This window comes from Chaetomium strumarium (genome assembly GCF_033439665.1).
Source record: "Chaetomium strumarium strain CBS 333.67 chromosome Unknown B0T15scaffold_2, whole genome shotgun sequence".
In the NCBI taxonomy this organism is placed as follows: Eukaryota; Fungi; Ascomycota; class Sordariomycetes; order Sordariales; family Chaetomiaceae; genus Chaetomium; species Chaetomium strumarium.
Window position 1 is genome coordinate 3,409,284 of NW_026944430.1, and position 13,672 is coordinate 3,422,955.

A 13,672-nucleotide genomic window follows, 5' to 3' on the forward strand; every position below is an offset into this window, starting at 1 on the left:
CCGCCATCACAGCCCGGTCCGGCGATGTTTGCAGGCATACTAGCCCTCCACCCTCCAGAATTTCCATCCCTCTCTCTCACCGCCGCCTCCATGGACACCCACCAACCGCTCGACCCCCTCATTACCCTCCGCACTAAGGAACTTCTCCAAGTCAATCTCCATACCACCCTCATCATCCTCATCCATCCCGTTTTTCAGCACTGCAGGCCACAATACACCCACCCCATCACCACCAAGCGTCGTCTCAAACTTCTGATACCCTTCCTGGTCAAGCTGTGCCTCCAATTTATCGAGCTTCTCCCTAGAAACTCCCGGCTTCAGCAAGGTAATTGAGCAACCGCCACCTCCTGCACCGGTGAGCTTAGTCCAGCCTATCCCCTCGTGGTCGACCAGCTCCCGCACCCGCTCCAGCCGCGGGTGCGACACACCCAGCGAGACCAGCAGACCGTGGTTGATGGTCATGAGCTCACCGACACGGGTCAGGCTTTCCTCACCCTCTGTGTCAAAGCTCTCCTCGGCCAGGATCTCGGCTGATGTCTGTGTGAGCTTGTCGACGGCGTCCAGGATGCTGCCGACAAGCTTCGGGTGGGCCTGCTTCAGCTTGGCGACCTTGGCGACCTCGTGCGCCGTAGATTTGGGGACCTTGGTGTCGACCAGCAGGAGCGGCAGCTCCGGGAAGTCCCAGAGTGGTCGTACAGATGGGGGCTTTCCGTAATCTGTCCGCTGGAAGAGAACTGCCTTTCCCTGTGTCGAGACGGTGTTGTCTACCCCGGAGGGGTTGCCGTGGATGAACATCTCGTAAACGTACGCCCAGCGGTTAATGCGCTCGATTTGTATGCGTGCCTCGTCCCCAGGCTGGTCCGGATGCGGGCCCGAGAGGGTTCTGAGTTGAAGGAGCAAGGCCGCGGACAAGCATACGGCAATGGAACCGCTGCTGCCCAGGCCAGCGCCAATTGGGATTGTGGATCTCAGCGTGTACTGGCATGCGGCGAATGATGGAGATCCCAGCGACAGGAACATGTAGAGAAACGCGCCGGCTGAGTTTTGGTGTACCTTACGGATGTTGCTTGGCTGGTCAGGGGAGACATCAGCGAGGAAGGGCTGGATGGCAGCGACGAGGTCGGGATCAACCTCTGTTACGAGGGAGTAATAGAACTTTTTCTTGTCTGGGGCTTGGAACGTTGACCAAGGCAGGTCGTCAATGTTCCACGAGTGGCTGAAGTCGATGTCGGGAAATTTCAGGGTCACTGTCCGCTTTGACTTGGAGAGCGTCGTAACTAGAAGATAGGATCGCAACGAGATGGCGGCGGCTATTGCGGCCTACGGCAGCTTAGTGTCAGACTTGGATCGCCGTCGCTTGTGGTCCGTCTTCTAATCTGCACTCACTTTGCCATGCACTACTGCGTGCTCGCCAAAGACGATCACCTTGCCAGGAGCCGACACCATGAACGCCGGTAACATGGGACTCGACTTCTTGCGGTCCATCCTTTTCCGTGGGTTGACCTTGATGCTGCCTATCCCATTTGCGATGCCGTTGACGCTGCCGTTGGTGCTCGGACCGTCCGATTCTTCGCCAGCGTGACCATTCGGGAGGCCGTTTGTCACACGCTGCGTCGTCATGACGTCCCTTCTCTCCAAAAAGCAGCTAACAGTGGTTTGGGGCCACGGATGCGACTACAGACAAAGGACTCGGGGTGGGTCAGAGCACAATATCAAGAGCTCTTGGTTCTCGATCGCTCCTATACGGCAGAGACCAGATATAACGCCGTCTATGCCGGATACAGGAGACGCTTAGCTACTTCAGTGTTGTGCTTGCGATACGTTTGCGATCGGATTAGGAATGCAATCGAAGTCGTAGGGCGCTAGGTGAACGAGCGACGCAACTGTGTGACGCGCCTTGAACGCAAAAGGTGAAGAATATTAAGTGCCCGGATAGGAAGGAGGTGGAATATTAAAAGAACGAGCGGGAAGGACGATTCTCGACGAACGGAGACCGGAGTTCTACGGCGGTGAGGCGGCGTCAAATGCACTCCTATTAGTTGATTATCATGTAAGGATAAGCTGGAAGGTAACGCAACAAGCTGATGTTTTGGGGTCTGTAAGAAATTGGCGCGGCAAGGCGTCGGCACTGCCCACCGCGATGACGAACAAGGGGGAGCAGGGAAATTGAATTGTTGAATCCACAGGGGTTGCATTCTGGCGATCTAGAAGCTCGATCCTTCTTAGCACCGAAGCCCATTTCCGTCGAGCTGGAGACTCTCGGTTCCGTTCGGTGCCCTTGCAGCAACGAAGGGACCTGACTGGCTGACCATTGGCTGCGAACCAATTGTCAGCAGCGACGGGAGCAATTTCCCCATCCAGGACCCCGTGACAGCTCCGTCTTCTCCGTCACAGTTCTTGGCCAGCACGACGACGTCGTCGGCGCCAAATCCGCTTATAATTGACTTGTAGTTTGGTTTTCACAACGCCTTTGTCAATGGTATCGTCTGCGGATCTGGGATGCCACGAGAGCTGGACATTGTGGCAGTGCTGGCTTGCAGGAACATGTCTGTTACACTCGCCAGAGTTTACCAAAGTAGTTTACTCGGTGTCGGGTCCGGCTTACTCGAAAATCCGGGCTACCTTCTGCCGGGGTGTGTTGCGCTCTGATTTTCGAGTGTTGAATTCACGGAGTGCATCGCCTTCAGAGTTTAACTACACTCACTCGTGCAAGAAGTGAATAATGGACGGATCCCAACAGAGAGCTCAATTGCTTCATGAGCATACTTTGCATGACGAGCATGGGTAGCAACCAGATTCAGCTGCGCAGAGTGTAAGACGCATCATCGCTCGGCTGCCTGAGGCTCAACCCAGCTCTCACTATGTATTAACTCGCCCCCTTTCCTCCAGATGTGACACGACGTACCTAGGAAACCATTATAGCCTTGGCTCAAGCTCGTACGCAACTCATAGAATCAGCGCCGTCGCAATGCCCGTCACCGAGTTTGCCATCCTCCACCTTAAGGAACCTACCCCCTTAAACGACTCAGTCCGCGCCATCCTCGCCTCAGCCATGCGTCTCCAAGAAGAATGGCACGCAGCCGCCTCCCCCAATTCCGGCGCAGCTGCCGTGGACCGTGCAGCCGTTTGGTTCACACAGATCGAAGATCCTACCCGGATCATGACCACGGCGAGATGGGAGTCTGTGGAAGCACACTGGGACTGGATCCGGAGCGAGGGCAACTCCCGCACCATGGCTGCTTTGGAGGAACATATCATTCCCCAGGACACGGTTCTATTCCATGTTGGACATCCAGCGGTGAACTGGAATGGCATCTTTGGTAGAATATCTGGTTTGGCTCAGCGTGGACTCTGTCAGCTGCTTGACAGCCCGGTTATCAGCGTTGAAAAGATGTCTGTTAAGCGTGGGAACAAGGAGGCGTTCGATGCTGAGTTTGGCAAAGTCCTGGGGGTTCTGCAGGAGTATGCCCGTCCTCACCTAGTGCAGTCCGCTTGGCGACAAGACCTGGAAGAAGGTGCTGAGGAGGAGTTCTTGGTAATCTGCGGGTGGGACAGTGTCGAGCAGCATCGCGCATTCGCTAACAGCTCTGAATTCTCGAAATACAGCGAGATCCAGAGGCTCATTTCGGGGTTCGAGCTCAAGCACTATAAGCACCTGTCGTTGGAGTAGCGGCCTCCCTGCTCTCGTCAACTGTTTAGGAAGACAGCGAAGCTTGTGACAAAGAGCGATCGGACCCGAGTTTGAGCCTTGGCCGAGGGGTGCGGTTCATTTCTGGGTATACCTCGCTGACTACATTGCTCCCTTTTGGAGCTAAGCAGAGCAAGCAGAGCACCAGTTCATCCTAGTTTCCGATTCCGAGACGCCGTTTGTGAGTGCAGCCCAACTGCGAACCGACAAATGCAATGCATGTTCCCCCATCGTGGTAAAGCACCCGCGCTCAAACCAGACCAGCATTCACCCTTCGTTCCCCATCAACTCATGACGAGCTCTTGCCCTGCTTGTTCTTCTTCGGGACGTCCTTAATCTGGAGGTCTGTGGTGAGGGAAATCCAGCCGTCAGCATTCCAAAAGTAGGGTCCCGGACGAGTTGTTTTATCTTGCGCAACATACTGGGCGGAAGGCTCTGCTTCAGCTTCTCGGCCTTGTCCGAGTCCTTGAGGACCAGGGTGTAGAGGAACCTCTGGCACCGGACCTTGAACTTGATCTGCTGTGTCTTCCGGTTCCTCTTGATCCGGGCGGCTGCACAGAAGAGCATCACTGTCAGAACCCCTGCACCAATCTCTCAAGTCGTTTTTCGCTCCACGTTTGAACATACAAGAGGCATCCTTCCGCCGGCAGATCTCGATGAACTACACCACATCGTCAGTATGTCGTCCGACGCTGGGGACAAAGGTTCAGGATGCCAATTCGAACCTTCTTGATGTCGCTAACTTCCTGAGGCATTTTGACTAGCAGTGTCGAGGCTCCTGTACTGATCAGACAAGGGGACTGCCAAGGGAGGTTTCAAGGTCGGCGAGATTCGATTTCTCAAAATTATTTTCTGTGGGCTTGAGTGGGGTACCATCTGATGTTGTGCAGCGTGCCTGGGTGACAGGGATCAGAGCTCCCCAATGTGGCTTGGGTGACGCGACGTGTGGCGTCAGCTGCCTTGCTCAGGTGAACATCTTATGATAACAGGTATGCCATTCTAAGTCTTCTTAGACTTTGGCAAGTTACTTGTTCCTGTGATTTGTTTCATAATCACCTTTCGAGAAGTTTTTAAGAAGTTGACCGCTCTTGAAAACACGGTTTCCACCATTCAAGATGCCAACGCCGTTAGACCGGGCAATGAGATCCAAGGTGAGTGTGTCCCTTGTCCCATGTGATTATGGCAGTTCTCCAGTGCTGACTCTATATAGAACGCCCTCCTTGGTAAGTAGATCTACACCGTGGCCAGCGCATGAGTTAATCCATAGAAGCCTTCAGTGGCTTGGTGGCAGGTGTTGCCGCATGGGCGATTTGGGGAGGAGACATGTTTCCCTCGGAGGCAGACCCCAAAGGCGATCCAGAGACTTGGACGAAGGAAGAATTACGGAGATGGCTCGCTGCTGTAAGTGATATAGCATGGGCAGGTAATGGCCTCCCGACGCTAACACATGGACAGAGGAATCTGCATCCGCAGGACTCAAATACTAGAGAACAGCTTCTGGAGCGGGTGCGGGCAAATATGAGAATTTCAAGGAAGTAGTAGACTTCACGATGAATCTAGGTCTTTAAGCCAATGCAGCCACTCCCATAGGGTCGATGTTCTGACCTATGCCCAGGAACACCATACGGGACCGGTTGCAAGGGAACATATGCTTGTTGTGTTGACAGCATATTCGAGCTTTGTCGATCTTTCGGAACCTCAAAAGCCATAATAACAGTAATGAATTGATGAGTAGGTATCACAGGTCTGGCGCTCGCAGACGTCGCGAGATTCGGCAAGGTGTAAAATAATGGCTTCGATGCGAAAGCGTGGGGTGTCGGAGAATCACAGCCAATCAACTCACAAATTGCCCCGCTGTTGCCTGCCGCGGTCGCGATCGCTCAAGGACAGCTTGTTCCTCCACGCGCTGCAGCACAGGGACGCTTCAAGTTGTCATCTTCCAACCCCCTCAATCTTCGACCCATCAGCTGAGCTGGATCCGCGGCAGCTGAACCAGTCGTGGCCTCCTCCGCCATGATGGATTTCCTCCAGGTAGGCTATCGATTCCCTCTTGCTTTGGTATTATCAGCTAACTGTATTCGTTCCATAGCGCCTAGCGCGCTTCCTGGATCGGCCGCTGTTCCCTTGGAAGAAGCTGATCATTGGCTTCTCCATTGGGCAATACGTATTTGAAGCGCTTCTTGGCTTCCGTCAGTATCGCGTTTTGCAGAGGACGAAGCCGCCCAAGGTGCTCGAGCATGAGGTGTCGCAGGAGGTCTTCGACAAGAGCCAAGCATACGGTCGGGCGAAGGCCAAGTTTCAGGCATTCAACGGTCTCTACGGTCAACTCCAAAATCTTGCCTTCTACCAGTTCGACGTGCTCCCGAAGCTCTGGTCATGGACAGGCAGTCTTCTTCTCCGCTTCGCACCGACCCGCTTCACTGGCGAAATCTCCCAGTCGATAGTCTTCATTCTGGCGTTCATTGTGATCCACCAAATCCTGTCACTGCCGACCAGCATCTACAACACGTTCGTTCTGGAAGAAAAGTTTGGTTTCAACAAACAAACCCCTAAACTCTTTGTTACGGATCTGATCAAGACCAACATCCTGGCCTTCGTCTTGGCGCCTCCTATCCTCGCCGGGTTCCTGTCCATCATCAAGAAGACTGGCAGTCAGTTCTTCTACTACCTATGGATGTTCGGCGCTGGTCTGCAGGTTTTCATGATCACCATTTATCCCATCGTCATCCTACCCATGTTCAACAAGCTTTCCCCCCTGGAGGAGGGCAGGCTGAAGACGGACGTCGAGGACCTTGCAAAGAAGCTCAAGTTCCCACTTCACGAGCTATATGTCATTGACGGCAGCAAGCGTAGCGCCCACAGCAATGCCTACTTCTTTGGCTTGCCTTGGAAGAAGCACATTGTCATCTACGATACCCTGATTGAGAAGAGCGAGAACGACGAGGTCATCGCCGTTCTTGCCCACGAACTTGGCCACTGGAGCTTGGGTCATACCACGAAGCTCTTCGGTATCTCCCAGGTCAGTCAGGAAAGCAGCTTTCGGTTGTCAGATTTCATGCTAATACACTTCAGGCCCATTTCTTCTACATCTTCGCTCTGTTCTCGGTCTTTGTCAACAACAATTCGCTCTATGCCGATTTTGGCTTCGCCAGCGAGCACCCCATCATCGTGGGATTCCTCCTCTTTTCGGACATTCTTGGGCCGCTGGACAATGTCATTAAGCTCCTGATGAATATCTTGAGCCGCCGCTTCGAGTTCCAGGCCGACGCTTTCGCCAACAGCCTCGGATACAACACGGAGCTCTCGCGTTCCCTGATCAAGTTGCAGATCCAGAACCTGAGCACCATGGATGCCGACTGGATGTTTGCCAGCTATCACTTCTCGCATCCCATCTTATCAGAGCGTCTGAAGGCTCTCAACTGGCAACCCACTCAGAAAGTAGAAGCGAAGGTGGCTGAGAAGGCGGAGAGCAAGGAGGATGTTGCGACGGCGACTGGAAGAGATGAGCTTTAACTGGGCGGTCGTGTTTAGTGTAGGATACATCGATTTAGTTTTGGACGGCCAAATCGGACGATCGAGTTGGCTATATGGATGATCTCTTTAGCGGTCAATCGGCGATCGCTTGATAAGTACTCAACAGTATCACTCAAGTCAAATAGACGAATATGGCCATCACGATGTCCGAACACGTGCCGACTTGTCATTCCAAACTCCTTACAACGGGTGCTTGACACACAGAAACCAAGAATCATTCAGTAGTTGATGTGAAAGGTATAATCACCACTTGGCATCATGCGAGATGAATGCATCCCTTTTGATCTTGCAGTTGCAGTATCCTTTGCTGTTTGAAACTCGAAAGGAGTCATTATAATACAGATTCGAGCCCTAACCCTGATTTAGCTGTCGAAATGTGATTCCGGGCTACGGAGCTGGCAGCTGGTCAAGGCTTTCCGCCAGCTGTTCAGGCCCGAAAAGGCTCGCTCCGACGCAGCGCGACCTCGATCCAAACGTCGTCAAAAGTTTGGACGGATCTTGCCCCCCCCCGCGGCGCATCGCAACAACACAGGAAGGAATTGGGTCGGCTCAGCGCCACGCGGAGAGACTCGAGAAAACGCGGCATAATGTCGAGAATTAGCTCACGATCCCCGCTGCTCCAGGCGGTGCTGCGGCGGGCATCAGCACCGCAAACCCCACGGTGCGCTCCGTCGACGGCGTCAAACCCAGCAGCTGCACGGTATGCCGACTACAACCCAGACCAGTCCACGCCACCTTAGACCTTATATTAGCTAACAACATGGCAAAGGGCCTTCTCCCACCTACCCACCCTCCGTCCAACCCTGTTCAACACATCATCATCATCATCACCATCATCCGTCTTCCGCGCACCAAACCAGACCCTCCTCTCGCGCCAACCAGCACCGACAGCGATAACAACAGCCACAACAACGAGTGCAGCCACAGGCGAAACCCTAGACCTGATTGCTAGATCCTCCATCACCACACACCCCGCGCTGGCCGGGTGTGCGAGCCAGATCCGCTGCGGGCCCCGCCCCACGATGGCGAATGCCAGCCGGCTGGTCCAGAAGCGGCGGCACGGGTTTCTGAGCCGGGTCAAGACGCAGAATGGGCGGAAGACGCTTGCTCGGAGGAAGGCGAAGGGTCGGAAGAAGCTCAGTGCGTAAAGCGGAGGATGCATTATGTGCGCAGTGCTGGGGTTTGGCTTGGATGGCGGTTGAGGGATGAGCGTCCTAGCGGTGGGGTTGCTCGATGGATGGATAAGTAGGTACAGAGGACGGAGTCACTTTGGTGGATGGATGGATGGACGGACGGACGGATGGATTTATAGAAAGACGCAGAGAGAGGAGAGAGGGATGTACTGTACAATACCGTAACCACTGGGCTCTGTGAAATGTACTATACGGGGGATATAGACATGCCTCTTCTTGGCCGAGTACATTGGGGAGTTTACACGGGCATTGTCTGACGATTCGGTCTTGTTTGGAGTATGGCATCCTAGCCGAAGTGTGGGCTTCATTGGAAGAGTTACTCTAAACCCTGCACGCCGTGTTTCAGAGCCCAAGTCAATAATGCCCTGCGCCTAGATATCGCAAGCTGACACTTCATAAGGTAAGCAGGAGAGGGTAAATGGCGGCGGCTGTGGCCCATGCATACCTACCTACCTAGGTCTGTAGTCTATGGGTGACGATAAGGAATCGGTATATAAGCCAGCTACCTACAACCTCCTTCCAACCACCACGGCACCCGCACACTTGCGCTCACACAACAATGTGGCGTAGTGGTCGAGCTGTGAAAAATCGTCCAACACTCTCCACGTGCGCAGCCCTGCTGTGTCCTTTGTAGGACCACATGTTCGATTCATGGGAGCACCTTCTTTTTTCCTCATGTTGTTAACAAATCCTGCAGTGTCATTCATAGCCATGGCCACGTCCGAGTATAGGATTTGGGCAGCCAATTTCTTACTGGGCTTTCCCAATTTCATAGATCCAGACATTCCAATGATATTGTATTATTAGTTCATATTGATTTACCGATGTCACGATCCATCCAAAACAAGAGAATGAATAGTATTTACCAACCGCATTTCGAACGACCTCACCCAACGCTCATCCAGACCACACAGCTAGTGCCTACTACTAAACCAAACAGACCACCTCCAGCCCCTCACCAACCTCAGACAGGCGGCTTCAAGCCTCCCTCACACTTCCCCGTATCGGTATAGCACGCCAAAAACAACCGATCGCTCGCATCGCCGATCCACACGGTATACCGACCCCCCTGGGAGCCAGGCACGACCCAGTTCTGCAGCTCCACGTCCCACACGCTGACATCCTTCCTCGTCAGCCGCAGCGTGACCGTCTCGCTCTCGCCGGGCCTCAGCTCGCGCGTCTTCTCAAAGTCCCGCAGCTGCACGACGGGCGTGTCGTACGGGATCCCCTCGGGATACTGCAGGTAGGCCTGCACCGAGGCCTTGCCGGCGTGCGTGCTGTCGTCGGCGTTGCGGACGGTGACGGTGATCTCGTATGCGACGTCCCAGAGCGCCGGGTTGCCGCCCTCGCCGCCGCCGGCCGCGGGGCCGGGGCCTTGCACGGTCGAGTAGCCCTCCGGGTAGGCATATTTCTTCTCGCCGGCGACACCGATCGCGTACGCCCGGTCGGCTTCGTCTCTGTCCAGCCAGGGGTAGAGGTAGCGCCAGATGCGGTTGAAGTTGTCGGGCCAGTAGGCTTCGGAGGCATTGGGAATGGTGGTGGGGTAGGACGGGGTTGTGCCCTTGGGCTCGCGCGGGGGAGGGACGAGCGAGAGGGATGTGACGGGGCGGATGGTGGCGTCGGAGAAGGTGAAGTTGGCGTAGCTGAGGCCGTGGCCGAAGGCGAAGCGCGGTTTGATGCCCCGCTTGTTGAGCGAGCGGTAGTCGATGTAGAGGCCCTCGGAATACGTGTCTTGGACTTGGCCAAAGGCGAACCCCCGTAGGTTCGCGATGCTGTCGGGATAGTCGGTGGCGGCCTTGGTGATGGAGTACGGGAGGTGTCCACTGGGCGAGACGTCGCCGAAGAGAACGTTGGTCAGGGATTCGCCTGCCTCCTGGCCCGGGAGATGCGCGAAGAGGACGGCCTTGACCGACGGATGGTCGATCCACGATTCCAGAACGAGAGGACCGACGGTGTGGACAATGACCACCACATTGCTGTATTTCTCGGCAGCTTTCTGGACGAGCTTGTCGCCGCCATGCCAGGCCGCCAGCTTGTCGTTGTCGCGATCTCCGTGGTTGCCCTCGACGGTGAAGCTGTTCTCTCCTGAATCGGAGCTGATGAAGACGATGGCGACGTCATCGGGCGACGGCGTGTCCACTGACGGGAAAGTGTCCGTGTTGTGAAACTCGACGTCCGGGACTCTTTTTCTGATGGCGGAAATTGGGTCGTCAAAGTACGGGTAGTCCGCCACGCCAGAACCCCAGCCCATGCCAAGCGTACCCGTGTTGCACGCTCTGTTGCCGCAAGCGTTCGGTCCTGCAGGATTCACCTGCGCGTCAGTGCCGAAGACGCTGATTTTGGCCGAGGTCGACAGCGGGAGAAGGCTGCCGTTGTTCTTCAGCAGCGTTATGGCGTCCTGGGCTACCTGGCGGGCGACCAGGTAGTGGTCGGCCTGCACGTTGACGAACCAGTTGACTTGCCCCGTCGGGGAAAAGAGAGCCGCCGGATACAGGAGTCCATCCTTGTCGCGCGTGTTCGACGAGAAGTTGGGGCGTGGATGGTCCTTGTCCTGGCCCATCTTGTACCAGGCCGCCACGACTCGGGTGGCCATGTCGTTCAGCCGGTCCATGGGCACCGAACCGTTCAGGACAGACCTGGTCAGTTCGTACTGCCACAGACTGAAACCAAACAACGGGATGTTGGTGTCGCCCGGCATGTTCATGTCCAGGCCGGCCAGAGCCGAGTCCACGCCGGAGATGTGGCTCAGCCAGTCGGACATGACCATGCCTTGGAAGCCCAGTTCGTCCTTGAGGATGCCGTTGACCAAGTAGCTGTGTTGGGAGCACGCAGAGCCGTTGACAGCGTTGTACGCCGTCATCACAGCGCCCACGCCGGCATGCACGGCCTCGGCGAACGGCCATAGGTAGATCTCGTGCAGCGTCCGATCGTCAATATTCGCGCTGTACCCGGGCTGGAACACGTTGTACATGCGGTACATCTCCTGTTCGTTGCCGACGTAATGCTTGATGGTGGCGATGATGCCTTGCTCCTGGACGCCCTGGATCGTCAGCGCGGCCGCTTTGGCCTGGAGAACTGGGTCCGCGCCAAAGCCCTCCCAGTTCCGGCCGCCCAGTGGCTTCCGGCCCAGAGGGCCGACGGTAGGCCCCAGATAGACGTTGGTCCCTTTGCCGCGGAACTCTTCGCCTAGGGCAACCCCTCGGGCATAGATCAAGGCCTTGTCCCATGTGGCTCCTGTCGTGATGCCTGCCGGGAACGCAGTGATATTGTCGGCAGACGCGACGCCAAGAGCCGAGTCCTGCAGGCAAAGCTGGGGAAATCCAAGGCGGTCGGCACTGCCACTGTTTCCCACACAGGGCCTATGTAGCCAGTCAGTAACCGTTCGTCGAGTGCGTAGGCCTCAAACTCACCCTGCTAGGACGTCAGCCAGCCATCACACTACGGGGACAAGCAACTATGGTCGGGGCGAGTGCATACCCATCCAATATCCGACTCCCGACGTGATGTTCGTCTTCTCGGCCAGAGTCATCTGCGAGACCAGGGCTTGAGCCTTGGTATAGGCTTCCTTCCACGAGTCGAGCCATCCTCCGTGGGGCGTCGGGTAGTAAGGGGCAGCACGGTATCCTTCCGGGACCGCATCTCTTGGGCCCACGCTCCGAGCGTGAGAGAGGGAAGCGAAGGGGCCCAAGACTAGCGAGAGCCAGATGGCGCTCGTGCGGTGGACCATATCGACCGCGTCGTCGAGGTCTTCACGATCCAGGCAAAAGATGGCTCGTCAACTTGCCGCGGTCCTCCAGGATGAGAACCGTCAAAAGAAGACAGGCAAGCGAGGGAAGAATGTGCACCTCACCGCCATCTGTCCCGGCGTGGTCTTAAGATATCATCTTATTAAGTCGCCCCATACCACACCACACGACCGCCGCGTCGTGGCTGGGCGGGCGGTCCACATGGTGACATTCGGCTCCGCGTAGGGAGGAGCCGACCTGCACATGGCAATCCATCCGATCGACAGCCGGCCTTGGCCAATGGAGACGGATGGGATGGGCGGGTGCCATTTCGAGACGCATGGTCGCAACCTCAGCGTCGCGCATCCTCCAAACAGGAGGCAGAGAACGCGCCCTGTGGGCTCTCATTCGCTGCGGCTGACAGGGCTGGCGCATCGATTAATTTCAGCGTGGGCAACTCCTCCGAGCCACAATCGAAAAGAGCGCACGCCCGCAATTGAGACTTGTCCCTGAGTCGTCATTAAATATGTCTCTCTGAGGAGTTGCAGTCTGAGAACATGTTGGCCGCCCCTTATCTCTCTCCAGTCTCCATTACAGCTGAGCTGGACCCCCAACGGCAACGATCCATATGTCGTGTGTCGAAATCTTACCTATTTCTGTTGCGTACTGCATAGTGCGCGAACGGGGCACAACCCGTGAAAGGCGGGGAACCGAGGGACGAGAAGCCAAGTCGCCGAGTAGACGGGAGAAAAGAGACAGAGTAGTATCGCTAAACATGCTGATGAGTTTCCGGCCGCAAAAGCAGGCTTTGATGCATGCAGTAGGAGGGGGCTTTCGTACGGTCTCATCGGGACAGCCCCGAGTGACCCGACCCGAAGTATTGTCCGCCGGACATGTCGTACAACCAGCGCTGACCAGCCCCGACAAGGAACTTGCGTGTAGTACTAACAAGTAAGGCACCTATGTGCAGCGAAGCACACAACGCCAGAGCTCGGCCAATGCGCCGGCCCGTGTTTTCCTAAAAAGGCAGGTTGAGTCTGTCAGTGTTGCCTGCCAAGGCTCAGGTTCCCGGCTTGCTCTTTCCATCCCATGATTCCCCCATCTTGCATCCCCCGCATCGAGTCGCCGGCATTTATTAAGATGAGGTACGTCCTACGGTACGTTAGTACACTACGGTACCTTGCCTACCTTAGGTACATACCTTAGGTAGCTTTGGAACTGCGAGGGCTGGACTGACACCATCCATGTAACTCGACGTGGCAGCAGTTCACTTACCTTGCAGAAACAAGGCATGTCCGGCTTCAGGCCGGACCATGAGTCCATGACCTCCATTACAGCACCCTGGCGGATATCTGTGGTACGTGTAACGATGGGAAGTTTGGCACCCATTACCTGCTGTGTATGTGAGGCTGCTTCAAACGTAACACGACAACGGCGAAGTTCAGAGATGCTGACTGGCCCCAGCTTATTATTAGCTTACCTGCTTGCTGTGTCTGATTCACCTGGTCTACGTTCTTCCGCCAATGCCGGCT

General features: G+C 55.7%; 6 protein-coding genes across 6 annotated transcripts; 3 read left to right on the top strand and 3 right to left on the bottom strand.

Moving 5' to 3' along the window:
- Window positions 1-39: 39 nt before the first annotated feature.
- Window positions 40-1,620, bottom strand: B0T15DRAFT_392648 (mevalonate kinase like protein; the record flags this gene model as incomplete). Its single annotated transcript, XM_062864648.1, has 2 exons — window positions 40-1,320; window positions 1,387-1,620. 2 exons carry the CDS (start codon window positions 1,618-1,620, stop codon window positions 40-42), a joined length of 1,515 nt encoding a protein of 504 aa, XP_062724585.1.
- Window positions 1,621-2,968: 1,348 nt separating this feature from the next.
- On the top strand, window positions 2,969-3,670 carry B0T15DRAFT_491356 (uncharacterized protein; the record flags this gene model as incomplete). The annotated part of the gene is made up of 1 exon (XM_062866767.1): window positions 2,969-3,670. The coding sequence occupies one exon, from the start codon at window positions 2,969-2,971 to the stop codon at window positions 3,668-3,670; it is 702 nt and encodes a 233-aa protein (XP_062724586.1).
- A 307-nt stretch (window positions 3,671-3,977) lies between these two features.
- B0T15DRAFT_491357 (ribosomal protein L38e) lies at window positions 3,978-4,443 on the bottom strand (the record flags this gene model as incomplete). Its single annotated transcript, XM_062866768.1, has 4 exons — window positions 3,978-4,033; window positions 4,111-4,239; window positions 4,316-4,349; window positions 4,414-4,443. The coding sequence occupies 4 exons, from the start codon at window positions 4,441-4,443 to the stop codon at window positions 3,978-3,980; spliced, it is 249 nt and encodes an 82-aa protein (XP_062724587.1).
- Window positions 4,444-5,399: 956 nt separating this feature from the next.
- Window positions 5,400-7,361, top strand: B0T15DRAFT_119067 (peptidase family M48-domain-containing protein). The gene is made up of 3 exons (XM_062861603.1): window positions 5,400-5,719; window positions 5,778-6,707; window positions 6,761-7,361. The coding sequence occupies exons 1-3, from the start codon at window positions 5,702-5,704 to the stop codon at window positions 7,199-7,201; spliced, it is 1,389 nt and encodes a 462-aa protein (XP_062724588.1). The 5' UTR covers window positions 5,400-5,701; the 3' UTR covers window positions 7,202-7,361.
- Window positions 7,362-7,386: 25 nt separating this feature from the next.
- B0T15DRAFT_525362 (uncharacterized protein) lies at window positions 7,387-8,805 on the top strand. Its single transcript, XM_062868840.1, has 3 exons — window positions 7,387-7,459; window positions 7,589-7,922; window positions 7,992-8,805. The coding sequence occupies exons 2-3, from the start codon at window positions 7,810-7,812 to the stop codon at window positions 8,368-8,370; spliced, it is 492 nt and encodes a 163-aa protein (XP_062724589.1). The 5' UTR covers window positions 7,387-7,459; window positions 7,589-7,809; the 3' UTR covers window positions 8,371-8,805.
- Window positions 8,806-9,379: 574 nt separating this feature from the next.
- B0T15DRAFT_483388 (glycoside hydrolase family 3 protein) lies at window positions 9,380-12,142 on the bottom strand (the record flags this gene model as incomplete). Its single annotated transcript, XM_062866158.1, has 3 exons — window positions 9,380-11,774; window position 11,826; window positions 11,893-12,142. 3 exons carry the CDS (start codon window positions 12,140-12,142, stop codon window positions 9,380-9,382), a joined length of 2,646 nt encoding a protein of 881 aa, XP_062724590.1.
- Window positions 12,143-13,672: the final 1,530 nt, after the last annotated feature.

Excerpts from the sequence above, each read along its gene's own strand:
- B0T15DRAFT_525362 (XM_062868840.1), top strand. The coding sequence starts at position 7,810 with ATGTCGAGAATTAGCTCACGATCCCCGCTGCTCCAGGCGGTGCTGCGG. Across the intron at positions 7,923-7,991 it reads TCAAACCCAGCAGCTGCACG|GGCCTTCTCCCACCTACCCA; the intron begins GTATGCCGACTA and ends AACATGGCAAAG.
- B0T15DRAFT_119067 (XM_062861603.1), top strand. Across the intron at positions 6,708-6,760 it reads AGCTCTTCGGTATCTCCCAG|GCCCATTTCTTCTACATCTT; the intron begins GTCAGTCAGGAA and ends AATACACTTCAG.